A 27,414-nucleotide genomic window follows, 5' to 3' on the forward strand; every position below is an offset into this window, starting at 1 on the left:
AAACTTAAAAAAATTTATGTAAAAAAAGAAAATTTTTATGTATTACCTGTCGCCAAACCTTGGCGCGAAACAAGAAAAAGGCTAACGGGGATAGTCGAGATGATGCAACAACGACCGTGGCTTTCGCGACTCAAAAATATGGAATGGTTGACGGCAATCGTTTTGCATTGCAGAATCCGAATTTAAAAAAAAAAAATACTAGCGATCATGAGATAATAGAGAATATAGGAGTTTCCAAAATAGTTAAATTAATCTAAAAAATTATACAGGGTGTCCTGTAAGTCCTAATTCGGCTTTTATCTCATCAACCGGTCGCCGTAGTAGCAGAACCGCCCTAAGGGGTGTGCTCAGTGGCGTATAAACGGGGGGGGGGAGGTGCTTAGTGGGCTACAGCCCAGGGTGGCAAGTTCAGAGGGGCGGCAAATTTGAGGAATGAGTCACCAAAAGAACTAGTAGAATGGGAGAAGGGCAGCAAAATTGGCATGACCCTAAACAAATCCGCGGCTGCCGAGACACCGAGGGGCTAGGACAGTGAATGGCCTAGAGAGTTTGCAAGCACGTGATTGAGCAAAAAGTGACTCAGAGCGTGAACAAGCATGTGAATGACCTACAGAGCGTGTGCAATCATGCGAATGACGAAAAAGAGTAACCTATAGAGTGAGGGACCAGGCACACGTGAATGAATAAAAGAGTGACTTGGAGAGTGCGTACGCATGAGAGTGACTAAAAGAGTGGCTTTGGAGACACGGGTGTACTTGCAGGAGTTGGGGGGGGGGCAAGAAGTCGAACGGGTGGCGAATTCAAGAAAACAGTAGTCAAGAAAATGACACTTGAATGGGAGAAGGGCGGCAAAATCATAAATGCGTCTCTGGGTGTGCGTCTAGTGTGGTCGCACCGGAACCCCTCGTTTTTGGGGGGGGGGGAAGGTGTTCCACATTTACGGTAAAAGAAATGAAAAATAAATATATATATATTTACTTATGAAACATACATTTTATTTTGTAATAAACAAAGAGTGTCTGAGCTTCATAATTCTGGAATTATTTTTTCATTATTTAAGAATTTTCATCAGTTCTGGAATTCATTAATTCTGAATTTTCGCCAATTTTGTTATATTCTAAATTTTTATCAATTCTACATTTTCATCAATTGTGGATTTTTATGAATTCTGCAGTTTTTTCTTCCATTAATTTTAAATTTTCATCGATTTCGAATTTTCGTCAATCCGGAATCAAACATTTTTTTCATTAATTCAGTTTTTATCAAAATTCTGGAATTTTCGTTTCCATTAATTCTGAGTTTTCATTGGTACTGGAATATACATATTTTGTTTTCAATTAATTCCAAATTTCAATTAGGTCTCAGATAATGTGTTTCGTTAGGTCCTAATTTTCATTAGTTTTGAATAATTTTTCTTTCATATCAATTTGAAATTTCCTTCAGTTCTGAATTTTCATTAATTTTTGCGTTAATTTACATTTTATTGTTATCTGTAGTTTTTTTTTTTTGTATTGATATTTTTCCACATTCCTGTATATCTATAATAATGTATTCGGATGCCGATTCGCCTCCCCCTTTCAGGGCGAGAATGGCTGGAGGTGAACGTGAATCATTTTGAGGCAAAAATTGTAACTGGAACAAAATACGATGCACAACTGATGCAACAAATTTTAAGGTGCCGCTGAAAGCGCCTCTACATGGGATAGGGAGGTCGGAACAATTGGGGGGGGGGACAAATTTCAAGGAGAAACAAAAGAAAACCGTTAAAAATTACCGACTTTTACAGTGCAGGAGACACCCGCCCCTTGACAAAAACGACTTCTGGTAACAGCACCGGGGAAAGCTAGGCGAGTCGAACGTTTTTCGGACCTACGGGTGCTCGGGTTGATCACCAATCTCTATGAAGAAGGAATTTGGATTAGAATGAGTTATTTCTGAGGTTCTTTCGAGCGTTCCACTTTATAGGGTGTGTTTCGAAAGTGCCACGAACATATGAAAAGTCTGAGAATCCCCGATGCCATTATCTTTCCACCTCTATTATTAAGGGGGTTGGTGCACGCAAATTTTCCAAAAACCACATTTTTCAGTTTTTAAATACTATGGAAATTTTCTGCGTCAAACTATGTTCAAAAGTTTTTGTTCTACCTGTACTAAAAATAATTTTAAAATATTTTAATATAAATTTCTGGCAGGCATTACACATGCTAATGTTTTTCACTAAAATGCTCTGTTCTCAAAACGTTTTTGTTATATCTATCTATATATATAGATACATATAGGAACATTGTGTCTCTCTCAATATGGTGTTATACAATTTAACAAGAGCATTTATGATTTTAATTGTTGGTTATCGAATTTGAACTCCAACAACATGCAACTTTTTCAAAAATCACCAAAATTTACCCATATTTTGTGCCATAAAATTGTTTTTAAATAATTTTAATAAAAAATCCTCATGTATTACCATAACGTTGAGTGACACCCGCACACAAAGTTTCAAAACATTTGAATGAGTAGTGTTCGAAAAAATGTTTAGTATCTAACAAAAAACTGGAAAAAAGCATTTTAATGGGGGGAAACATTAGCATGTGTAATGCCTGCCAGCAGTTTATATTCAAATATTTTAAACATATTTTTAGTACAAGTAGAAAAAAACCTTGAACACAGTTAGACGCAGAAAATTTCATAGTATTTAAAAATTGAAGAATTCGAAAATGTTGTTTTTTTGGAAGATTCGCGTGCACCCTTAAATTTCCAAAGCCAAAAATTGTTTAAAATTACTCGCTAGCTGCCAAAAAAAGACGACTTTAGCGACTATATATTCTAGAAACCTTGTTTAGCGCCACCGTGACAAAAAGAAAAAAAAGGTCGTTGCCTCAACGAAAAAAAAGCTCTCATCCATCAGGTAGAGTAAACGACTTTCACATGAAAGAAGAGATCCGAGAAGATTCTGAACGGAAAGCAACTTGATGAATGGGATTCCGAATCCGATTATTATTTAGCCGACTAACGAAGTAAGTGAGCACCGATCCGTTCTGTCACATCAAACGAGAATTTATGGTATAAGCTGCCGGAGCCTAATAAGATATACTGTACTGGGTGTGGGCTCAGACAACACCTTCTCAGCTTTAGAAGGTATTGGCTCAGAGGTCCACGTGACAGATTCATTAACATAGTTACACCCAGGGCTGCAACTGGGGAAGGGGGGGGGCAGGTCTGGTATCCCAGATGCTGGACTAGTGGGGGCACCAAAGTCACCCTTCAAATGCTCCTTCTATATTACACGGGGGGTGGGGATGCCAAAATTCGTGCTTGCCTCGAAAGTATCTAGTTGCAGCCCTGGTTTACAGCCGTTACGACTTTGATGTTATAATTTTACGGGTCGATTGTCCAATAAAGCATTCAGTTACTTCTCAGTCCTGACCAATGGTAACATATTCCTACTCTCCAACAAAGATATCCGTATTATTTAAGAGGATAGGAGGGATATATTGGGAATCAGGTTCCACATCCAAAACGCTGTAGATCAAGTGTGTTAAACCTTTGGGATTGTGCTGGCCACTTCATTGAGTTGCGAACGGATCACTTGATTAAGTGATCTGGAACAGCAGCGCAGATTGCTTAGGTAACCTGTAAATTTACCACAAGTCACTCAAGTTATCTGGAAATGTGCTGCGGGCTGTTTGAGTGATCTGTAAAAACCTGGGCCACCACTTAAGTGTTTTGGGGCTACTCAACTGGTGTGGAACTGCAGCACAGGTCTCTTGAATGATCTGGAAATGTGCCACTTGCAGTAAAGTCTCGATAATTCGAGTCCCGAAAGTTCGGGGTTACGGATAATCCGAGGTGGCGGAATTTTTCGAAATTTCTTCTCAAAAAACCCGTTTTTCGCTAAGAATGCATTTTGTGTCATTTTGCCGAGGAACGCCAGTATTTTTAGTTTGAAGAGAACTTGTCCCATACATCCGTCCATGACTAAAGGTCTTGATTCCCATGCCGAGGAGAGGGGGTTCCGGTGGGACCTTAGGCAGGGCCGGAACTAGAGGGGGTAACTGTACTTAGGGGGCAGCATACGTTTTAGGTGGGAACAAAAAATATATATTGTTATAAGATGATCGAATTTTAAAGATGTGGGGGCGGCAAAAGTCCTAGTTACGGCCCTGCCTTAGGCTAGAACTTTTCGCAGGCTCCTCTATAGTTAATTTATGAAGTAAAAAAAAATCATATTGGTTGCCTCAGGGCTGGAGCCCGTTACGAAGGGGACATGGATCTTGGCAACCCTAATGTAATGAATTAAGTCTGTGAATCAAGAATTGAAAAGGTAAGTACGAATATGCAGGTCCAAACAGGGCCGGATATTAAATGCTGGCTCGAATGCGGTCGCAGGTGTCAACTGCAGGGAACGATTTTTTTAAGGGCGCCAACTGGAGGGAAGGGGGGCGATTTTTCATCACCAAAACATTATTCGCTTACACTTGAAAAATGTTTAGATCCGGCCCTGGATCCAGAGAAAACAAATTAGAAAAAATTTATCAGATTTTGCATTTTCTTAATTTTTCACTACACAATATATACGGTATATTTATAGTTCTCCCAGTGATCATTTACTTCATCACTGATCATTTTTGTCGCACCACGATCATTTTCTGCACACGAGGGCTAATTAGACCAGAACCTACAATTTATTGCCGATTTCGAACGGCAGCCTTTTTTTTATACTCACCGAGAGGTTGTTGCACTAACCCCTCGATGTGGGACTTCCTGCCATAGTAATCTTTTTCTGTGGTCATATCGCCGTTTCTATTGCACCCCTGTATCAGGAAAGTTTCTGACAAGGACGGACCGGGTAAAACAAACTCGCGACACCTCTAAACGTCCTTTGGTACTTTAAGCGAATATCTTATCGACCTGCCCCCCCCCCCCTTCCCGAAAGTTTTTTTCTATTATTTTTCGGATGATCCGAGTTTTGCGTAATCCGAGGTGGTCTCAGTCTTACTCACCTTAGAGCATCCAGACTCTACTGTAGTTCATTTTTTTACAAAATTAGGTTTGAAGCCTCCTCAGAGGCCACATCAAATGACTGCATCATATTAACATCAAATATAAAGAATAAATTCTATATATATTCAAATGAACAAGAAAACTGGTTAAACGAAATCATATGAAATGACTTCCTAAAAAATAATGACAAAATTTCTATGGAAAAATAATTTTATTTTACTGGGAAAAAAAATCTATCCAAAGAACAAAAAGACTGCTCGTCAATCACTGTTTACAGCAAATTCTGTTGGCATAACAATGAACAGCAATAATTTCTTCCGATCTCTCAACATAAATGAATTCCAAATGATTTACCATTGGCTCCTGTAAAAATTGTAATAACTATAAGACATTAGTGTATTATATCTAAACAATATTCATATTCTACATTTTTGTATTAAAATTAATATAATTTGAATTAAGAGATTTGAAGGCCAGTAAAATTCTTTTAAATTAACCCTTTATTTGGCTCTCAAAAGCAACATAGTTTTCTTACATTTGTCAAGTAAAGACATTTTTTTTCTTAGCTAGTTTATGCATTGATGCTTTTAAACAACTCCTAAACGTTTGAACGTTTAATTTTTACTTGTGAACAGTGCGTGAAGTTTTCACAATCACCAGCAGATGTCTCAAAAGTACACGTGTCTTCTACTTTTTTATAAATCAAGAGAGCATAATTGTTAGTTCTAAGATTTTGGAGTGAAATACCTCGTGTAGAAGAGAAATATTGATGTGTATTGTTAAGCAATGGTACAATGCTACGTTTTCAAACAATAAATATTTTTATATTATTCCAAAAACTATGTAATTATATGTATTTTAGGCAACATTGCTGGTTATAAGCATGGTGTGGACAGGTTATATTGCAATGATGAAGCAACTTTGAGCAATATTTTCTGTCACTTTCACATGTTAATATATCAAACAATGTTTTATAAATTTAACAATGACAATGATTAAGCATGCTTCTAATGCAGACTTTTAAGAAGCTTCAAAAAAAAAAAAAGTTTGTTTAAATTTTGAACTAAAAAGTACTTGTTTTTTTTACGGAAAAAATTGACCCCAAAAGTTGCTTTTATACTACTATTATTTCACTGTCACGCAACTCTGATTTTATTCATCAGGAAGCTAGTAAATACTTTCATTTTGCTCAAAAAGTGATGAACTAACAGGAACTAGTTCCTTACAGGCATGCACTGACAAAAAGCACAAAAGCAAAGCAAAAGCAGAAGAACGCCAGGACCATTTGATCGGGTGCAGCAAGACATTGCATCAAATCTTGCCAACTCACCTGAAATTTTTTGTTAGTAAAAACAAAACTGCTCTGCAATATCTCAGATGATATTTTGATGTAAATCTTGTAAATCAAATAGTATATAAGATTTACCCGTACCATAGGAACTGTTTCAAAGCTTTTCATATAAAGCTGTAAAGTGTTCAAAAAAATGTGTAGCCTATTACTAAAGCCCCGATAATGTGCATAAGCAATTGCATATTTTAGCACTTTTTATAGTTACTGCATATATGGCTGCCAGTTGAACTTGGTTTTCTCAGATTTTCCGAATTCGAGCCAGAGTCCCCCCATTTAAAAAAAGTCTCTCCGCAGAGAGCAGGCAATCCTACAACACAATACTGGCATAACATGAAATTTCAAGTGTTTAACATTTTTACTTCAAAATATGTTAACACAGATGGCAGCACTAGCAAGTACAAGGAACAAGAAAAAGTTGGACAACATACATATGTTAGAACCATGCATATACATACACTCCCACAACACGTTCCAACATGTACCGATTCGTTAGAAATTCCGCAGAGGATGTGTGCGAGGTGCATGTGTTAGTAGTAGTAGTAGTTCCTCTGCATATAAATGCATACAATCACTAAAATTTTAGAATAAGTGCATTATTTTTTTCTATTAATCGCATTGTTTGCAAGATTTATTTTAAGATTTTTTTTACAAGATTTTATCTCCTTATACTTGAAATTTAATCAAATTTCTCTTTGATTTTCTCACGAAAATGTTTCTCCATTGAGTATTGTTCATTTTAAGGCACATTTTTAATGCTTACTTCTCCTGCGTTATAAATTATGCTTTTTCATTTTTTCCGCATATTTTTCAGTTTTACTGCACATTTTTCTTTTGGGGCACTTCAGTGCATTTAATATGCATTATTTTTTTTCATTTTTGTGTTGTTTTTTTTTTCATTTCTGCAAATTCTTTGTATATATTTTTCATTTTTATTTCAACTTTCTACATTCTCAAAAATTCACTTTTTTTCATATTTCCCCTCTTTAGGGAAGCTTCAGTATATATATTTTTTTCCATTTAACATGTACTTTCCAATATTCCTATGGGACATATTGAAGAATTTTTAGAGCTTTTTATTTTATTTTGTGCATATTTTGGTATTTTTAAATATATATTTTAACAATTTTTATGAACTTTTTCATTTTTTTTGGCACTTTTAAATGCATATTTTTTCACACATTTTTGCATATATTTTTTCTTTTTAATCCCATATACTTTAGCATTATTTGATAAAACGTCTTCATTTTTTCTCATATCTCGGCATTTTTAAATGAAGAATTTTTAGTGCTTATTTTGCCACCTTTTTAGCGCATATAATCCCGGCTCTACTTATTACAGTATATTCAAATTATCTATTATTAGTATTTAGGATTCTTTTTTTTTCCAAGTCCAAAAAAAAAACTAATTCTCATTTATGTGTATGTTTGTATATCTTATTTAGCCAATTTTGCTTATAGGCAATATTTGTTTCATTTTTATATACTGCTACTGGGTTGGCAATGTTGCTCACAAGCAACATCCTATATTTCTTTCAAGTATTAATAAGAATTTTTTCTCCATATAATGACATTCAAGACATCTCTTTTACTCTATATAACTCGTCAAAAACATTTTCTGTGCATATTTCAATTTTTGTCAATTAAAGGGTTAAAAAAATTCTAACATTTTTAGTATTAGCATAAATGTAATTTTAGCTTCACAAACTACTCTCTGGTGAGGAGTCTGGTGAGGAGAAAATGCATTGAACATGTTAATCAATGAAACAATGGAAACAAAAATGTAAACACAGTACATTTAAAACCAGTAGTAGTACCACACAGTTTACTTTTTAAAACCACAATAAAACAATTTTACAGATGAAGAAAAACCAGAGTTTTAATGGATGTCGAATGATTAATCAAAAGTTCAACTGTTTATTTTCTTGATTCATGATCACAGAGATAGATTCCTCTTGATTTTTTACTTTAAAAAACTAATCTTTTCATTAGTATGCAAAAAGAAAAAGCTACAAGATCAATTTAAGTTTTTGAACGTACTTTCAAGGCTGGAAAAGTAAGATGCGTATGTGGCAATGCCCGTGACTTCACCAACATTAGCTGGGTTCTTGCGCACTGTGCGAACGCTAAAGAATGATCCATCAGACTTTGGAAATCCTTCAACTTCTATTTCAACGATGTGGTAATTCATTAACCTTTGAAGAGTATGTGACTTAATAAAACAAAATAGATGGATGATACAGTAAAAAAACCAATTTAAACAACCGTTATATTACTCATTGTAGAGAGGGCCTACCATAAACAGTACCACTCATATTGTAGCATTGCTTATGACAGGCTTCATACCGAATATCATATACATAACAAAACACAACTGTCAGCCCTGTTTTAAACATGTTTATCTCTTCCCCCCCCCAATTTTTTATGCCGTAAAGGTAGCATTAGTATGCAAAAAGAATAGAATGGAAGAAAAAATATTAATTTCACCAAACTATAATAAAGCCCTTACTGTGGATCAGATACCAAGCATCCTATAACGCCATCAAAGCCTAGTGTGTGACCAGCAATGGCTGCAGCTGCCATCGTATTGGTGTTCTGAGGAGCCATCGAACAAACTTCACGCACAGGGCCTTTAAAACAATTATTATTATATTTATAGAATTATGAACTGACATCTTCTGACATTTTAAAAATTTGAAAGTGAAGTTATGCACAAATTAAACAGACACAATAACTTTAAGTTATTGCATCCTGATCTGCGGGTGTCAATCAAGTTTACCAGAATCAAAAGATTTGAACTATGGACAGTTTTTTTTTTGAGGGGGAGAGTCACACCATTCAACTTAAAAGATGTATGGTAATACCTACAAAGACATATTTACAGTAGGGAGAAAAGGACAGAGGCGATTTACTACTGTTTTTACTCCCACAAGGTGGGGTAGCTGTGTGGGAACTGTATTTTTGTAGAACAATGCATGTATAGTGTTACCAGACATCCTCCTTTTTGATGTCATTTCAAGCTTCCTCCTACGTTTCAGATAATTCCCCCTTTGTCCTCCTTTTCAGGTTTCTGTAATTTTTATTTTTTCTGGGGAAAATTTTTTTTCCCCACTACGAAACATATTTTTTCATTGACATGTGTTTGTACAGGCTATTTTTTCTCACGTGTTTACATGATTTGACCAATCGACAGGCAGCTCTGGAAGACGAAAACGCCCATTTTAAGAATACAATTGTTTTCTCACCAACATCTAATGTCATATCCTGAAGTGGGGAAGGGTGTGTCCTCTCCCATTCAAAAACAAAAAATCAGGATGCAAACAACACACAATGCTGATTTCTAGTGACGTCATCTGGTATAAAAATTCGGAAAAGTGATGTAAAAAAGGGTGAGTGCAGGCATCCTCCTTTCTTATTTTTAAAATCTGGTAACCCTATACATGTATGTAAACAGCCTGAATGTTATGTGTCTAGGCGCTAGCATTTATATTTTGAATCAGAAGTGAGGGAAACCCAAAGAGAAGTATCACGAGTGATGAAAGGAATTAAATACACTTTATCTCAAGTGCCTTTTACCTTCATAAATAATTTCGGCGCTGTCTTTAACCAGTGAATTACATTCTTTCAACTTCCCTTCAACCTTCAGACTCAATGGGTGTTTCGTCATGGTAACCTTCAAGAACTGAAAATGAGATAAATAAAGGGATTCACCACTAACTGATTTAATAGCATTTACTGGACCAGTGGGAATAAAATTAAATCAAGAATGCTCCAAAAACGGTGATGACTTGTACACGAAAATCATGATGAAAAATTAAAAATGATAAAAATCGTGATATTTGCAAAAAATTAGGGATATTGAAGATTCAAGCAGTTCTGTCCTCAGAGCTACACCTCCACAAATAACCAGTCTTTCGATGAATCTTGTAATGGATGTTTGACAAGAATGGGTATTATCTTAGGAAATAATTTATAAAAAGTGATTCAAGGTTTATTGATTTTTCCTTAAAAAAACATACATATTTTTGCATAATGATTTTGTGATATAGCAGTCATCTTCCACGTATACACAAACCAAGCACCACAGAGGTCTAAATATCACATTTTGAGGAACTCTGAGATACTTACTCTGTGTTCATCCATATTTCAGTAGCATGGTAATTCTGCCGAACAAAAACTCATTCATATGAATCTATATTTGTACATCTCTGAAACATTAAAAGCTTGTGCTGTCACCTGTCACCCCCAGTATTATATAATGAACTTTGCTCAGTTGTAAAGAAGTTTTTAGTTGTTTTAGGCCGTGAATGTTTTAGCACAGATCATCATTCAACTGACTACCACTCTTGATTTTTGAGTATATATTCAGTTCAAAGCTGTATTTAAAAAAAATGTTTTTAATTTTACTTTATTGATGCAACATATACCTTCAAGTTTCCAAAATCTGCCATCTTTCGTATGTCTTCACCTCCCCAAAAAGCACCGCTTGGCACATATATGGCATGTTCTGTAGCAGCTTCATGCAATTCTTTTTCCGTAGAAGAGCAGCAAAAAACTGTTGGAGATCCCACCTGGTCAAAGACAAAAATAAATTTACTACCAACATATCCATTCAGGTGTGTTTTTCATGAGGTACCTATCGTGGTAACTACAATTTCATTGCATTTAACTAGCAAAATAGTTACGAATATATGATTACCATGAGATCGCAATACTGCAATATTGAGCACCCAAATTGCTTCGTTATAGATGGATGGCATACTTCTACAACTATATCGGGTCTCTTGGATGCAAAGTCTGCTAAATCTCTTAATATTAGGTCTTCCCGAATATTCCCTTCAAGTTTGCTTTGAGTTCGGTTCCAAACAAATGCAAGTTCGAGATCTTTGCTGTTTTGAATGCATGTCACCAAATATTGACCTACAAAAATATTAATCACAGAAAATTCAAACATTGAAAAAATACAGTAGACACTTGTTACAAGGACCCCATAATTCCCTCAAAAATAGACTTTATATGGTGTGGTTGTTATATCAAAAGGGAAAACATAAAGTATACTCATTATACGAAAAAAATTTGAGACTTATCCTACCGATTGCTGTAATGAAATGGTCAGTATAATATGGGACTGTTATAATGAGCGTGAACTATATATGGGTTTTTGAATAGCTGAAATACATGAATCTGAAAAAATTTTCATCATCCTAATAACCAATAACAGGAAAATTACTATTCTTATTTGGCTTTGTTTCTCATAAATATATATTAACTTATACATTGGGCAGTAACATAAATAATGTATATTGTGGCCAATACATTGCAAAAGCATGTGAATGACCAATACAATGCAAAGGCATGAGTGATAAAATTCATTGCAAAAGTACACAAGTGACCAATACATTGCAAAAGAATGTGATTGAGTGACCAATACATTACGAAAGCATGTGAGTGACTATAATGCATTGCAAAATCATTTGACTGAGCAACCAAAAGGACTAAAGAGCAAGGTGCTAGGTCAGGGAGTAATTGAGTGACACAAAGAGTGAGGGGACAGGCGAGTGAATACCAAAAGAGTGATATATAGATCATAGGCGGAGATAGTCTTGAAAGTTTGTGGGGGGCACGATGATGTCAATTCATATATACGCATATACATTGGATCTGTCGACTTCACTTTTGACGCTGGGTAATAGCTGGGATGTGATCTTTCCCCCCCCCCCATATCTCAGCCCATGATATATAGATTGTGTGAGCATGGGAGTGACTAAAAGAGTGACTTAGAGAGTGTGGAAGCCAGTGTGTGATCACAAGAGCAACTTAACGGAGACGGGGGGGGGGAACTGAGTGACCTTATAGCAAGCCGATCTCCCCATTAAAAAGTCTCACCGCAGAGAGCAACAGGCCTACAACGGTAAAATCATCAAACATTACACTTCACTCACACAGTTGGAAAAATATGTGATAGATGGCAGCACTATAACAAGCTTCACGTTAGGCTCACAACACGGACACGCACATTCCAACATGTACCAATTTGTTAGAAGTTCCGCAGAGGAATATGGACGAGGTACATGTGTGGTTTAGTAGTAGTGAACTCATAGCCCAGGGCGGCCAATTTGAGAAATGAGTGGTCAAGGAAAATTAGATTGTGTGGGGTGGCACACAATATTTGTTCGATAAAAATTTAAGTCAATAAAATGTTATCTCGCCTAAATGACCGAAGCCAATTATTCCAACGCGACGGACCATTCCCACGGGTATCTTTCAAAAACACTTATTAGCGTAAATACTCACTTTATCAGATCTTGCCTTATTGCTGTTGAACACCTCGTGTTTACAATTCAACGTAAACAACAGAATTTAAAGTCACGTGATCAATACCTAATAAAATAATTTTCACTCTTTTTTTTCCTATTTTCTACTTAATTTATACATTTAAAAAACTTAATTCTCAAAATATACATTAAAAAAAAAACTCATGCTTTCTTTTATGAAATTTCTTTTATTTTCCCTCTGTTATAGCTTTTTATTATTAACGCTATCAAAAAGAAGTTTCGACTCAAAAAACTAACCTACACAATAGGGTTTGATTACTATTTAATCATGGCGTCTGCAATATCATTTTTACGATTGCTATCGGGTAATTATACTTCTCGGTTGTTTCTTCTCGTCTGCAGTGAATGTTAAAATCTCGTTGTAATTGTTACGAGCAATAATTGTTTTTTTCCGGTTGTATTCCGAATGTGTTTTTATCGTGGTTATCGTTGCACGTGCAATCGTATGTTGACTGTTATCTAGGAGGTTTTTTTTTTCTCGTAGAGTCTCCATGAAGGAGACTTTCCTTGTGTCCTATGTTTGACTTTGACACGTAATTTAAATAACGCTCGTACCATTTAGATAGAAATGTCTCTAGAACATTTGTTGTATTATTTATTCTGATTTTTATTTTAAATTTCGGGTTTATTCGGTAAATCCGTAAATTATGATTCTGCTCCCATTATCAGAGGAGAGCAAAGGTCACACGTAGCAGCAATTACCGGTAAATAGCTGAGAGTTATCGTAAATTGAAATATTTATCCTATCAGTATTTACTGGTTTGAGTATTTCGTTGGTGTAATTTGGGTTTTGCAAAGTCATTAACATGATATTAATATCCTGAGAAATCACTTGATGTCATGGTAAACAAAAAAAATCTATATGAATATCATGATGCTGTTTTGTTACCAGTTTATACAGTTTCCCACAATAGATTGACGGTATCTGAAATGGAACAGCTAGAAAATGGTGATGGGTATTTAAAGTCATTCTTCGGGAATATAAATGCGCTTCATATTAAGAAGTCACCGGTATTGAATCCAAGTCGGATCCTCGGTCAGCGTGATAAGTGGTTAGATATATTCTGTGAAGACCATTGTGTATTTTTTGGGTATTTGCCTTGTTCGTTAATGGCATCATTCATGTTGCAAGGGGTTGTATCATGGTTTCCACATCTTGGTGCAGGGTCTCTAGGCTGGGATCTTTGGTGGGCCTCTGAACAGGATTTTTCAGGGGACTTTCTATAGTGAATTTATAACATGAAAAGTCAGAAAATTATAATTTCCCCGTTCCCCAGGGCTGGAGCTTTGTCAGTCCTGCCCATGTTAAGGGGGAAGGGGCGTAGTGAGGGGGGGACTTTGGGGTCTGGTCTCCCCCCCCCCAAAATGTGAGGAAATGAGCAAAAAAAGGGAAAAAGATGGCCAAATTTATTGTTCTATCGCTTTGGCCTCCCTCGAAATGAAAGTGGGTCCCCCCCCCCACCACGAACGAAATTTCTTTCTATGCCCGTGGCCATGGGTTGTATAGTTATTGAAATGAATTTTTTATACGGACACCCTGTGTTCAAAAAGCCAATTAGAAAGTTGTTGCCGTGTCTTTCATGAGGCCAATAAGCTAGATTTCATCTCACTAAGTGCAATATTCGTACAGGTATTTGAATTAAAAAATCAGAGGAAAAAAAGCTGGGGAAGAACAATAAAAAATAACTACTACTAAACCACACATGCACCTTAGTTCACATTCCTCTGCGGAACTTCTAACGAATTAGTACATGTTGGAATGTACGTGAAATAACTGTAAACCTAAATGTTAAGCTTTTTTTTTCCCATGTGTAGTAGTGCTGCCATCAATTTTTTTAACTATGGGTGAAGTGTAATGATTGAATAACTGTATTATTGTGGACCTGTTGCTCTCTGTGGCGAGACTCTTTAATAGGGAGATTGGCTTGCATTTGCGTCCTGAAGCTGGGAACCACAGGAAACCAACTTCATCCGACCACCGCTGTTGTGGCAACGGTGGGGTTCAAACTGAGACCTTGTGGTGCAAGTCCGTCACTATGACCACTTGATAACCACTGTGACAACTAAATCTGGCAGCCGTTTCTTTCCTAACTTCCCTCAGTTTTTCGAATCCAAATATCTCTGCGAATATTGCACTTAGAAACTTTGATTTTTTTTTTTTTGGTATCGGGAGAGAGGGGCAACAACTTTCTAATTGGGTTTTTTGGGACAGGGTATCTATATGAAAAGTTCAAGTTTTTAGTTTTAAATAAATATATATATATATATTCCCCCCCCCCCCTGCAACATTAATGACGTATCTGAAATTCCTGCCTTCACACATTTTCTATTCTGCAAGAATGACTTTATTATCCGTCACTGTTTTCTTAGTATCCAATTTTGAAAACTGTCAGTCAATTGTGGGACACTATGTATGTGTTACTGCTAAAGCCCGAAGTTGGCCACTTCGTGAACTTACCAACCCAGTTGACCCTGCCAATATTTGAAATTCAGGCCCCAATATATTGATTCCCTATCATTTGGGCTCATCGCCCTATTTTTTGTTGATAATTATGGTCATTTTTAATTAGCCAAGCTAACCATAATTATTATGCTTAGCAATGGCAACCCTAACAATCAAAGGAATCTGAATATCGATATCTTAGTGATCTATATATAAGGGTGTATATGTATAGGGATCTACATGTAGGAGCCGGTCAGAGCCCAAATTTTGGACATTGGCCAGTTCGTGAAGTAGTCAACTTCGGGCTTTGGCAGTAGCTATATATACAGTAGTGTCTACTACTTGTTGCATATTTATGGGGAGGGGGAGTTAATACACTAGGGGCAGGTTTAAGTAGAAATTTGTAGTCAAGAACATTAAATTATCACACGAAAAGGGCAATTTCACTGTATATATGTTACTGCCAAAGCCCAAAATTGGCTAGATCCCGAATTGGCCAATTTCGTTGTAAATTGTTTGTCCAATGTCCAAATTTCAGGCTTTGGCCAGCCAGTTTGGGAAGTGGCCAGAGATCCCTAACCAAAGTCTGATAACAAAAGACATGATTCAGGGTCATCACCAAGTTGGCATATATTTTCATGATAATTATGGGTGCGTTAACTATGGTAACCCATCATATCGCGGTTATGATGACGTCATAATTTTTTAATTTCAAAATTTGACTGAAAATGTTTATATTATCATTTTTGTAGTTTTTTCTCTCTCATCACATGGAGCTAATCCAATACAGCTACTATATATAGTTATGTATCTCACATTAAGGTTTAGAACACACCTACACAAGTATATTTAAAAAAAAAAAATTAGTAGGTAGTCAATTGCAAAATGTTGATGTACAAGTATTAAGGAGAGAGATTCGTTCGAGTCAATCACTACTTACTTGTGATAGTGTTCATTCTCTCGTTTTTATATCTGAAAAATTTCTTTCATTTCTACCGTTTTTATATCGTTGTTGTGATAGTTTTCTTATATTTAATTTAGCTCATTCTAATATATATTTATTTAAATATTTAATTTCCAGCTAGAAGTATTAGAGTGAGAAGTTGCTATACAAGTACTCGGCCTCATTTGAAAATTGATGGGGAAACTAGAGTCATTTGTCAAGGTTTCACAGGGAAACAGGTTTGTCGAAAGAATATTTTTCTCTTACGTGTGTAAATGTTTTGCATTTTCATTCATGAACAAATGAAAATAGATCAGATTATGCTGTGTTGCACAACATGAAAGACTGGGCACACAAAAAAACTTCAGTGTTGACTGAGGATTTGCAGAATATTAGGCCGATGATACATTCAGCGGAGATGGTTCACCATTTTTTTTTGGTGCATATAGTATGTGGGTGTTAGTAGAAGACTGATTTAGCAAAGTTCTGGCCATGGATGCAGGTCGCTTTTTTTCCCCTCCTTATATGTCTTTTAAATTATCTGACGATACTGGGAGCATTCGCAAAAAGTTGCTTGACAAAATTCTTTAGATGCTCATATCACAGGAAGTACTCAACGCAATTCAAAAGCAATGGTATCGTCAGGTGCATTCAATGGTATCACTTCAGTTTTAATATGTCTTGCCATCTGGGTTCTAGGTCCACTACCTAGATTGTTCTATGCGATCCTTTCATCTCAAACAAACATTGTCACTTATACAATTTACATATTCAAATGGAAAAATAATTCGAGCTGCAATGGCTTAGAATTGCAACCCAAAAAACAATATAGAACTGTTAACAAGTTACCCAACATGTTAACAAGGCCTATTGTATCATGAATAACATGTGAAAACATATCAGCACTACTAGAAGCCCCCTTCCCCCGCTTGTAAAGGTATTATGGTGGTATTAATGGTATGGTAGTATAGGTATTAACTCAGATATTTCAACACAGCAATACTGATCAGTGACCGATAGTGGCCAATTTGAGGCCTAGGTAACAAGTGTTGTTCCAGAACACTCATCGGTCCACAGCATGTTCCCAGATCATTTAGGTGATGGATCAGTGCATTTACAGATCACTTACGTGGCCCGCAACAAGTTTTCATACCAATTAATTGGCTCTCACTTTTCATAAGGTTGAACATCCTTGATTTATGTCTATACAGGGCTGTTGTCGACACTCCAGGGCAGATCGACTTCTTCGGAAGCCTCTATGTTTATATTTTTCCATCTAATTTGCCTTGGGACCCTGGCTGCTCCCTGCATAGTTACCACCCTGGCTTATATAACAAGGATCTTGTTGTCATGAGTGATGTGTATTATACCATTGAAAACTGATCTGTAACTAGATGCTTTGTGAACCGGGGCAAGCACTCATTTTAGCACCTCTTATAATGTTGAAGGACAGGATAAAGGGTGAAATTTGCACCCCATCTGGTCCAGTGTCTAGGTACCAGACCTGCCTGCCCCCCCTCCCCAAGTTGCAGCCCTGAGTGAAGATATATATTGTTCAATGAAAATTCCATTGTAAGGATGATTTTTGCCGTTCCTGTGATCTCTCATAATAACACTTTTAATATAGTTGTTCAGACTGATTTTTTACCCTCTTTTTTTCTCTTTATAGGGAACTTTCCATAGCCAACAAGCAATCGAATATGGATCCAAAGTTGTTGGTGGAGTTTCGCCAGGGAAAGGAGGAACAACCCACTTAGGCCTTCCCGTTTTTGATTCTGTTAAAGAGGTAAAAAAGTGTTAAAATTGCATTTGTTCTGTATTAATGTATTTCGCTTCTTAGAGAAGTAAACATTCATTCTTTCCCCCCACGCTTTTGAATTCAGGCGAAGGAGAAAACTGGAGCAACAGCATCTGTGATTTATGTCCCAGCATCGGGTGCCGCCAAAGCAATATCGGAAGCTATTGATGCTGAAATTCCACTCGTAGTATGCATCACTGAGGGTATACCGCAACAGGACATGGTTCGAGTCAGGCATAAATTAGTTTCTCAAAATATCACAAGGCTTATAGGTCCAAACTGCCCAGGCATTATAAAGGTAACGTTTTGTTTTTAATGATGGGTTACTGTATTTTTCAATGTCTTAGTTTTTTGCAAGCAATGTTTATTTTGTTATATTGTTATTCTTTCTGCAGCCCGGTGAATGTAAGATCGGCATCATGCCAGGACACATCCATCAAAAAGGTAAAATAGGCATTGTATCCAGGTCAGGAACATTAACGTATGAAGCTGTTCATCAGACTACTCAAACCGGAATTGGCCAGTCCCTGTGTGTTGGGATCGGCGGCGACCCTTTCAACGGAACGAATTTCATTGACTGTTTAGAAATCTTTCTCGCTGATCCTGAAACCAAGGGTAAATATTGCATGAAAAAAAGCTTCTAAAATTTTATTGAACCAGACTCATTTTTTTCCCACTGTAAGTTATCGGCCTGCCAGACTATGTAGGTCAGAAAGTATATATCCCCCAATTATCGAAATTGGCAATAATTTCTTTACTCAGTTCAATATGTTCTAATCAGGCCATTATCTATGAACTATCTATGGTAATGATGATCTATCTCTGTGGGTTTATGGAAATTTGGCTCAGAAATTTCTTCTTTGGCACATTTCATCTCCAGTACATTTCGCCCAGACATTTTGCCTACCCTGACCGTATGAGTCACCAAGTGATTGTGTGACTGACCATATAAGTGACCAATTGAAAGGGTGCATGACCATGTGAGTGACTAATTTAACAGGTGAGTGATCGTTTTGAGTGAACGAGTTGATGGGTCACCATATGAGTGAGTGACAGCCAGTGCCATCTTGACACATTTGCCCACCTCAGAAGAAAGGGGCCTCACATAAATAAGAACCAGTTGAAATTTTCTGGTAGAATTTGCCTTCTAGGGTCTCAGAGAAAATCACTTGGCCCAGGAGCCCATGATGCTCTTAAGATTGCTCTGGTTACGGTGTGCAATACCAAGTGAGTGTGGTCACTCATACAGTCACTAACTTGATCATGAAAGTGGTCACTCGTACGACCATGAACTTGTTCATCTGCCACTCCCTCATACTCTCAGTGTAGGCCAAATGGCAGGAGTGAAATGTCTGGGACAAAATGTACCAGGGGTGAGTCGTCGTGGGAAAAACTTCTGGATCCCATATGTGCGCAGCTACAGATCACTAGTGATCTGTGGGGCAGTTCTGCATTAGTTGACATATTCCGGATGACTCAAGTGTTCCACAGCACATTCGCAGATCACAATTATATAGCTGTGATACATTTGCAAATCAATGAAGTGACCCATGATTTTTTAGGCTTTCTATACATATCATTAACTATGAAAAAAAATGAGCAGCTCAAAAAAAAAAAAAACCGGACATTTAAGGGTTAAAGGTTATCATTGAAATATGAGATCTCCATTCTTTGCAATAAAATACCTACTGATTTAACTTTCTCAACAGGAATAATATTAATTGGTGAAATCGGAGGAACGGAAGAGGAAAAAGCAGCAGATTACTTGAGACAAAACAATACCGTAAGAGTCTGGGAATTTTCTATATTCTTTAATGTTCAAAAAGTGTATATCCTAGGGCTGGACAAATCCTAGGCTCCAGGTTGCCATGACGAACAAAAAATTGGTATTAGCACCTAAAGTATTAGCACTTTTCTTTGCATACTTATTAAATTGCAGGCTGAGAGCAGCACAAAATGTTTGGAATTTATAGCAGCATATCTGAAAACATGAAAGAGGGTCACTGTGCCCTCAAAAAGTCAAAAGAAACTGTGGATCTTTTTTTTCGGGTAAAAAAATGTTTGGCTCTGAAAAACTTTTTCTAGCACCTAGATTTTCTTGAGATTTGTCCAGCCATGCTATATCCTGATCATTTTAAAATTAAAACAGTGTTATTGATTTTAATTGCTGGACAATTTTTGTCTGACCATACTCGTATTTAATTAACATTTATATCTACCACAATGGAAACTGTCATTTTGGCCACAAAGCTACTTTGATGTGCAATTTCTCCTCAAAAGTTGTCTTTTTTCTAGACATGCTCAAAACCTCAATATCATACATTTCTATGTGTTACGTGGCCAGCAACTTTCATTTTAACACTTATACAGGGTGTTTAAAAAACACATTGGCAAAATGCAATGTCAATTCAGGCATGCGATAATCAAAAATCACATAGGAACATAGGTTTCGCAGACGTCATCCAAAGTCACTACAGGGAGTTGTGTTACACATTTGTAAATACACCTGGTAGCTGGTGTTTGAGAAGGTGTGGCAGTCCACGAAACTGTTTCCAGCTTCAAGTTGCGAATGCAAGCCTTCTCCGATTTGAAAAAGTTTCCCTTCAGACAGCAGGCACACCTACAACATGATACTGACATAGCATGAAAATTTGAGCATGTCCATCTTTACTTCAGAAAAGTGAAGACAGATGGCAGCAGGAACACGAAAGAAGCTCATCTGAACAACATAAATGTTAGGGCCACATATACACTCAGAAAACACATTCTGGCATGTGCTGATTCATTAGAAATTCTGTAGAGGAATGTGTACGAGGTTCCTAAGGGGATTTTGGATTGTTATTGTATGCCTGAATTGTCTTTCATTTTGGCAATGGTTTTTTTTTTAACACTTTGCATATATTTTTAAATGTTTTTTCTTCAGCTTTGAATACTTTTTTCATTCTCTCTCCTGCAGGGGTATAGTGCAAAGCCAGTTGTTTCATTTATCGCTGGAATAACCGCAGTTCCTGGTAGAAGGATGGGCCACGCAGGTGCTATCATCTCAGGTGGTAAAGGTGGTGCTAACGAAAAGATCGAGGCTCTCACATCTGCTGGTGTTGTGGTGACTCGGTCACCAGCTCAGATGGGTTCCACCATCTTACAAGTATGTATTGTTCGAAAATATTTCACTGGAAGGGGGGGGGGATTGTATCAATTTTTGTCAATTGTTTGTATGGAGAAATTTTTTTTGAGGCATATGGGCAGTGTTCCCTCTTAGCTGCATATGTATAGGGCATCTACCATCATGGAATAGTCATGAAATAAGAAAAAAGGTTGCAGAAGTCGAGGAAAAGTTATGAAATAAGAAAGAAGGTCACTGATTTTATATAAACCATTTTTTGGATTTTCGTACACTCGGTTTTACCCCAGAAAATCAGACTTATCGGGCTACCCATCGCAAAAGCCCAATATATTCTAGTGATTATGCAGTGGTGGGTTGGTTAAGATTAGTTTTCAGATTTATAAGATTTCATACATCCAATGTTACCAAATAATGCGTGTTAAATCACTAATGACTTAAATGACCAAATTCTTCTTTTATTCGACCTGTGCTTATTCCAAAGCTGTATTAACCAGGTTAATTAAAGCTATGGCTTATTCCGTAGAGAACCCCGTGCCACGCCCACCCCACTCCATTTCCTCTTCCAATTAAAAGTTCAATCTTTCCCTGGATAGAAGAATGGATTAAATACTAACCCATCTCTGAATATTACATTTTAAATAGTTATTTCACTTTGATTAATTTGATTTTATTTAACATCTTAGCGGGAAGCAGTTCCTCTATTTTATCGATGATTACTGATTGAATATTTTCATTCACCTTTCGCCCTGATCTTAAGGTTTGTTGCAACCAATTATACGCACATTAAATTTTAAGCAAATCATTGTTTGGAAGCACTCTACATCATAGCTTCCCAATTTTTAGTGTCCCATCGCCCCCCCCCCCAACGTAAACCCATAGGATCCTATGTTATACCCATAGCTTCTATTCCCTCTGGAACATTCCATCGCCGCCCATGTTGGGAATCACTACTCTACATGATTGTTGCCACCTTTTGCCAGAAGTAGTTTCCAAAAATTCACTGTTAATATGACAACAATCGAAGAAGGGGGGGGGGACAAGGAATAACAAGAAAATCTCATTGTGCCAAGGTATTGTGGGTAATTTTATATATTAATATGTATAGGTAATTTTCGGTGACGTAGTATGATAAGTACATTCACAAGTTAATGACCAAGTAATGAGTTTAAAACATCGAATGTGCAAAAAATTCATCTTAAATTGAAAATATAGCCAAACATTGCATTCCCAAATTTTTATCCTATTTAGTAATGCTTTCTTTCTAAGGGCAGGATTACGCCAGGGCTTGACAAATCAAAAAAATATTTAGGTACCATCTTAAATATGGGGAGCCAACCATTACTCCAATTTAGCAGCCAACATTTAAAAAATTTAGGCACCAATGCTGATTTTCTAGTTGCCACGGGGACTTGGCATTTCGGATTTATCCAGCCCTGGATTACACTATAAAAGTTTGATAAAAAGATCTCTTATAAAACTTGAAAAAGCAATTAATATGTCTATACATTCGCTCGAATGTAACTAACATTATTTGCTGTATTTTCAAACCTTATCAAATAACTTTTATCAAACTTTTATAGTGTAATCCCAGCCTAAGAAGCTGATTTGCAAAAAAAGCAAATAAGAATCCAGCAGCAACCACACCCATAAAATTGGGGGGGGGGGGAATTTAATAGATTAAGTAAAAGTGATTAACCGTCATCGTCCGAACCAGAGTTATGACGGATAACTGAATAGGGATCGCAGAAATATCTTAATACATATGTACTGTTCACTTCGGGCTTGGGATGAAAATAAAAATAAAATCCTTTAAAAGTGAATAATACATACTTATTGTATTTAATTTTACAAAATGATCAATATAAACTTCAATGTAAGAGTAGTAATGTACAGAAATGTATTGCAATACTATAAACCTATGTTGCAGTACTTTAAAATCTGTCATTTCCTTCTGTGTCTTTTGAGGCTTGAGCTTTATGCACGGCGATGTTCGTTATCTTAATGGTCATTCAAGTATTACGTCAGCATCGAGGGGGGGGGGTTCAAGGTTGCTTACGCCATCAACCACCCTTTTTGAAGATATGAAATATTCTAAGCTGCTGACGAAATTTTGCTGACAAGGGGGTCAGTGTTTTGCTGACTTTTGCTGACAAGTGGGGCGGAGAGGGTCAAAAATGGCTAAAAATCTGCTTAAGTAATACTTGAATGGCCCCTTATGCAGAAGTAGGATCTGTATTTCGTTTGCCTCCTCTTGCATTTCCTACCAGTCGGTGCACTTTGATAACATTGTTTCTGCTTGTGAGTGGCTAGTTATCGGTTTTTGGTTAAGAACTGATCCCTCATTATCATCAATTTCTTCTTCAATGGCACTAGAAACAATTTCATTATCATTCAAAATTTCAAAGCCTTCATCCATTTTGTCACATTCCTTCCAAAACAATCATTCGAACAGGCTACTCTGTCGCGACTGAAACCAGTTTATAACATAAATAGCTACTAGTTAGTGAGGGATTTGCGACAATCCAGATAAAGCTCAACTCCTTCACCACCGATGATTAGTCACTTCGGCCATCATACAGTACAGTAGCTTCCAGTTTTATACAGAAGGGTGTAAAAGCAATCGGTGGACAATTTTAAAGATGTCTGTTGATGCTCACTCATTTTTTAAAGATGATGACAGATAACAGAAACTGAGGTTGAGTGAGTGACGGTTAATCAAAGTTTTACTATATATATAATTTTCTATGTATGTATTCTTTATACAAATATAAAGAATAGAAAGAATTTTACATATAAACAAACGGAACCTGACTTGAATGATAGGCTACCTACAAAGTTCATCAGAGCTGGGCAAATGCCTGAAGTGAATGAAAAACTGTCAGGCAACAATGGCTTTTGCTCCTCAACAATAACTTTCAGAATGTTTACTTTGGTCACCATGGTTCTTTAGCAATGCGTTTCAGACATGCATATGTCTTCACAATGGTTTGTTACTTACATAATACTAGCAGCATTAAAGATGATAATTCATGTCTTTATAATGGTTTGTCACTTTTTCAATCTTCCCCCCTAATTGAAAAAAACCCAGGCAGTGCATAGTCATAAATATATTTGCCCATCATCAGTTTCTCACTTGCAACATAAATGGTAGTACCTCTTGAGCACATAACACTGATTTACCAAAGAATATTTAGAGGTTTTATGGTTTCAAAATCGGCTTGCTCCTTGTCAAGGCACCTTCATGTCCTTGGAACAAAGCCTGGTTCAGAAGTGAAAGTTGCCACCTGTACCTGGTGATGGGCCTAATTTTTCACTCTAAAGGCATTTTTTAAACTTTAATTTGTCGAAGGAGGAATCCTGCATTTATTCATCTTATCTTGTCGTTTATTTATAAAATGTATGTGTAGATTATAGAATTTGATTTGTTACATTTTTTTACGCTCTTTTACCAATATTTTTTAAATACATAATTTAAATCGCCATATTCACCATGACATGTATCTTTTTAATCTTGTTTACATTTTAGATAAGAGCAGCATTTTGTGTGTGTGTTTTTTCGTAGTTTACACCAATGGCTCTAAAATTTTTGTCACTCAAATTACGCGGCTCCCTTACCCTATTTGTTAGAGATTCTTTCGATAGGAAGAAGATTCTCAATAAGGAAAGTGTTGAATCAACAATTAACTGATGTTTAATTTCTTTATGTAAGGAGGATGGTTCTACATGACCATCCGTCCTTGTCTACAACAAGCACACACACATATATATATATATAAACAGACAGAGTAAAAGGAGAAAATAAGAGGAACTAAAACTAAAGAGCGTGGGTGGCCTCTTCCTAGAATGTCGTCGGGAGAAGAGAGGCTCCTTCTGGGTGTTTTATTCGTGATTCATCTGCGGTTCCCCAGAATAGTTTACTAGATATTATGCATGCATAAAAAAAACCATTTCAAACCATAAATAGGCACACACATGAGTATTTTCAGCTTGTCATGACGCTCCTGATAAAGGTTGGTAGTGCCCCCTTGGAGCCACGATGCACAGTTTCAGAATCAATGCTTTTCACAGTATTCTTTTATATGTTCACATAATTTTTTCTAAAATGCAGATTTACGTATGGGATGTTACCAGATTCCAAAACCGAGAAAGGGCAACGTGTGTGCCCTTGGTAACGTTGCTTTCTTAATTTTCACAACAGATGGCGTCACTTCCATTGACAAAAAATAACACCCTTCACCACAATAATTTTTCTCAACTAAGACAGAACCTCTAAAAAAGAAGGGAAAAATAGCAGATAATGATGAATCTTCTTTTGCTTATAATGAATTGTTCTCACCGTGTGCTGGTAAATTTTATTACTTTTCCTGGAGCATGGAGAGAGATTTTCTTTACCAAGAAAATTGTCTTTTGTTACATTTACTGGCATTTCTGAAAGTTTTCAAAGCCTTGTTAAGCTCTGCCCTCAGAAGCTTCTTTTTCTGGGAGTGTTGCTTTTTTGTCAAAGAGACCAAGAGACTGGAGGACTCTGGTTATCTAGAGACTGGTCAACTAAACGACACAGGTTGCCTGGAGACCAAGAGACTGGTTTATTGAACAATTCAAGTTGCCTGGAAACCAAGAGACTGGTTTATTGAACAATTCAAGTTGCCTGGAAACCAAGAGACTGGTCAACTGAATGACTCGAGTTGTCCATTCTCTGACACAGTGCAACTGAAAACACTTTGAAACCCAAGAGACTGGGAAAGTTTTCTGTTTTTAGTTCCTTACCATCACACAATCACCAGGATTTCTACGTACAGGGTACTACATGGTGAGAAGATAGATGAGACATTTATATTGAAGAGACTGGTCGACTTAATGACTTGAGTTGTCCGGAGACCAAGATACTTGATAACATTTATTTGATACTTAACCATTTATTGATGAGAAATTTCCCCTTTGTCCCATTCTATAAATCAGTGTTCCTAACTTTACCGAGAAATACACGTGTAATTGTTTGCGAGGATAGTGTTACGCAAATGCCAAATTTTAATTGCTCAATATTTCTACTTCATCAACTGTAAGATAGTTGTTACCATTGATATATAGTGACTTGTTGTCATTCGCAATATCCAGACTTCTAATAACCATTGCAAACAACAGGGGCGAGCACCATGATGCGTATCACTGCTATAACAAAAGAGGCTAGCAAATGTCAAGAAGTCCCGCATAGAAAAGTCACAGAATTTTCCTTTTGGTATATGGTAGACACCGTGATGTGTTGGCTGCAAGCGATGAAGATATTTCTGTGCTTCTGCTGTACATAAAACCACTAATATACACCATCATTAAGTGCATAGCATATTTCCTTTCTCTGCAAAGAGGGGAAAAAAACTGGTCAGCGCAGGTTAAAAATTTTGTTTGAAGGAATGCTGTATACAGAGATTATACATGATTAAAGGAAAAGAAATTAAAAGTGAATTGTTATGTTTGTCTGACAGTTATTTTTTGGGTTCTTCAGTAACAATTGTATTATTCTGCGATTGTTATGCACACCGTATTCAAAAGTTCTTTTTGAAATCTTTCCAGGTGATGCAGCAGAAAGGACTGGCCTAAAACGATAATAAAAAAAATCTGTTTTGTTATATCAATTGTCATTTGTTTTTGTGAGCTTATTTATCCCGCAGAAATTTAAAATGAAATCATATTTGAATATTGTTTCTTTCGAAGGATCGGAAAAAAAATTATTCTGATAGATAAATAATGATGAATTGTGAAATTGTCACATCGCTGATTGAATGTTTATTGTGTTATCTCTGTGAAAGTTAATAAAAAAAAGTTATGTGTTATATTATGCAATAGTTTTTTTTTTACCTGCCGTTTTCTTAATCCTTTCTGCAGCACGGTAGAAATTCCTAAAACATATTTAAAATGCCATGTCTTTTTTGATGAAGTAAACTTTCCCCTGATTTTCAGCTGGTGCAAAACAAGGGATATTAGGGAAAAGCGTTCAATTGAGAAATCGATTTTACAAAATATCTGGGCTTGTCAATACTGAAATAAGAGACTTTTCAAGCGGCGAGATATCTCGTCAATGACTCTTAAAGGGTTAAGCAAGTATTTCTGTTTTTTTTTTTTCCATGGGTGGAGATATGGAGGGATTATAGGAGGGGAAGCTGATAAAGATCAAATAAATAAATGACACGATCAAAATAAAAAAATGGATGATAATTTTAAAATTCTTTTGCAGGGGAAAAAAATTGGTGCCCTTTCACCTGTCCCCCACAAGGATGGGGCTGCAGCCCTAAGGCCCGGGACAATTACCATCATTGTTTTTTCCTACTATAAATTTACTACAGAGGCCCCTCCCCCAGTGGAAACTTTATCTTGGGGACCCACCAAAGATCCAACAGCCCTGCTCCACGATGTGGAGGGAAGATCATA

General features: G+C 36.6%; 2 protein-coding genes across 3 annotated transcripts; one reads left to right on the top strand and one right to left on the bottom strand.

Annotated features, from left to right (window-relative positions):
* Nucleotides 1-5,198: 5,198 nt before the first annotated feature.
* Nucleotides 5,199-12,648, bottom strand: LOC149081204 (aspartate dehydrogenase domain-containing protein-like). 2 transcript variants are annotated; one of them, XM_089238026.1, is made up of 7 exons: nucleotides 12,558-12,648; nucleotides 11,048-11,268; nucleotides 10,776-10,919; nucleotides 9,925-10,030; nucleotides 8,858-8,978; nucleotides 8,389-8,543; nucleotides 5,199-5,364 (listed from the first exon to the last, which is right to left on the bottom strand). In XM_089238026.1, the coding sequence occupies exons 1-7, from the start codon at nucleotides 12,595-12,597 to the stop codon at nucleotides 5,327-5,329; spliced, it is 825 nt and encodes a 274-aa protein (XP_089094152.1). In that variant the 5' UTR covers nucleotides 12,598-12,648; the 3' UTR covers nucleotides 5,199-5,326. The 2 variants fall into 2 exon arrangements, with proteins under 2 accessions (XP_089094152.1, XP_089094151.1); XM_089238025.1 differs by having other exon boundaries at nucleotides 5,205-5,382; nucleotides 12,558-12,640.
* A 242-nt stretch (nucleotides 12,649-12,890) lies between these two features.
* Nucleotides 12,891-26,824, top strand: Scsalpha1 (Succinyl-coenzyme A synthetase alpha subunit 1). Its single transcript, XM_089238027.1, has 8 exons — nucleotides 12,891-12,988; nucleotides 16,208-16,308; nucleotides 17,739-17,855; nucleotides 17,953-18,165; nucleotides 18,263-18,482; nucleotides 19,577-19,650; nucleotides 20,824-21,012; nucleotides 26,560-26,824. The coding sequence occupies exons 1-8, from the start codon at nucleotides 12,952-12,954 to the stop codon at nucleotides 26,584-26,586; spliced, it is 978 nt and encodes a 325-aa protein (XP_089094153.1). The 5' UTR covers nucleotides 12,891-12,951; the 3' UTR covers nucleotides 26,587-26,824.
* The last annotated feature ends 590 nt before the right edge of the window (nucleotides 26,825-27,414 follow it).

This window comes from Pholcus phalangioides, unplaced genomic scaffold, assembly GCF_987345545.1.
Source record: "Pholcus phalangioides strain wild (caught in Gottingen) unplaced genomic scaffold, Ppha-v1.0 ptg000010l_1, whole genome shotgun sequence".
NCBI classification, from domain to species: domain Eukaryota; kingdom Metazoa; phylum Arthropoda; class Arachnida; order Araneae; family Pholcidae; genus Pholcus; species Pholcus phalangioides.

What these genes read in the sequence shown, in the direction of transcription:
- Scsalpha1 (XM_089238027.1), top strand. Translation starts at nt 12,952, where the DNA reads ATGGCGTCTGCAATATCATTTTTACGATTGCTATCGG. An exon ending in ATTTTTACGATTGCTATCGG is followed by an intron (nt 12,989 to 16,207) that starts GTAATTATACTT and finishes TTTAATTTCCAG; the next exon opens with CTAGAAGTATTAGAGTGAGA. An exon ending in ACTTGAGACAAAACAATACC is followed by an intron (nt 19,651 to 20,823) that starts GTAAGAGTCTGG and finishes TCTCTCCTGCAG; the next exon opens with GGGTATAGTGCAAAGCCAGT.
- LOC149081204 (XM_089238025.1), bottom strand. Translation starts at nt 12,597, where the DNA reads ATGGTCCGTCGCGTTGGAATAATTGGCTTCGGTCATTTAG. An exon ending in TGCTTGGTATCTGATCCACA is followed by an intron (nt 8,544 to 8,857) that starts GTAAGGGCTTTA and finishes TACTCTTCAAAG; the next exon opens with GTTAATGAATTACCACATCG. An exon ending in TTACTTTTCCAGCCTTGAAA is followed by an intron (nt 5,383 to 8,388) that starts GTACGTTCAAAA and finishes AATGTCTTATAG; the next exon opens with TTATTACAATTTTTACAGGA.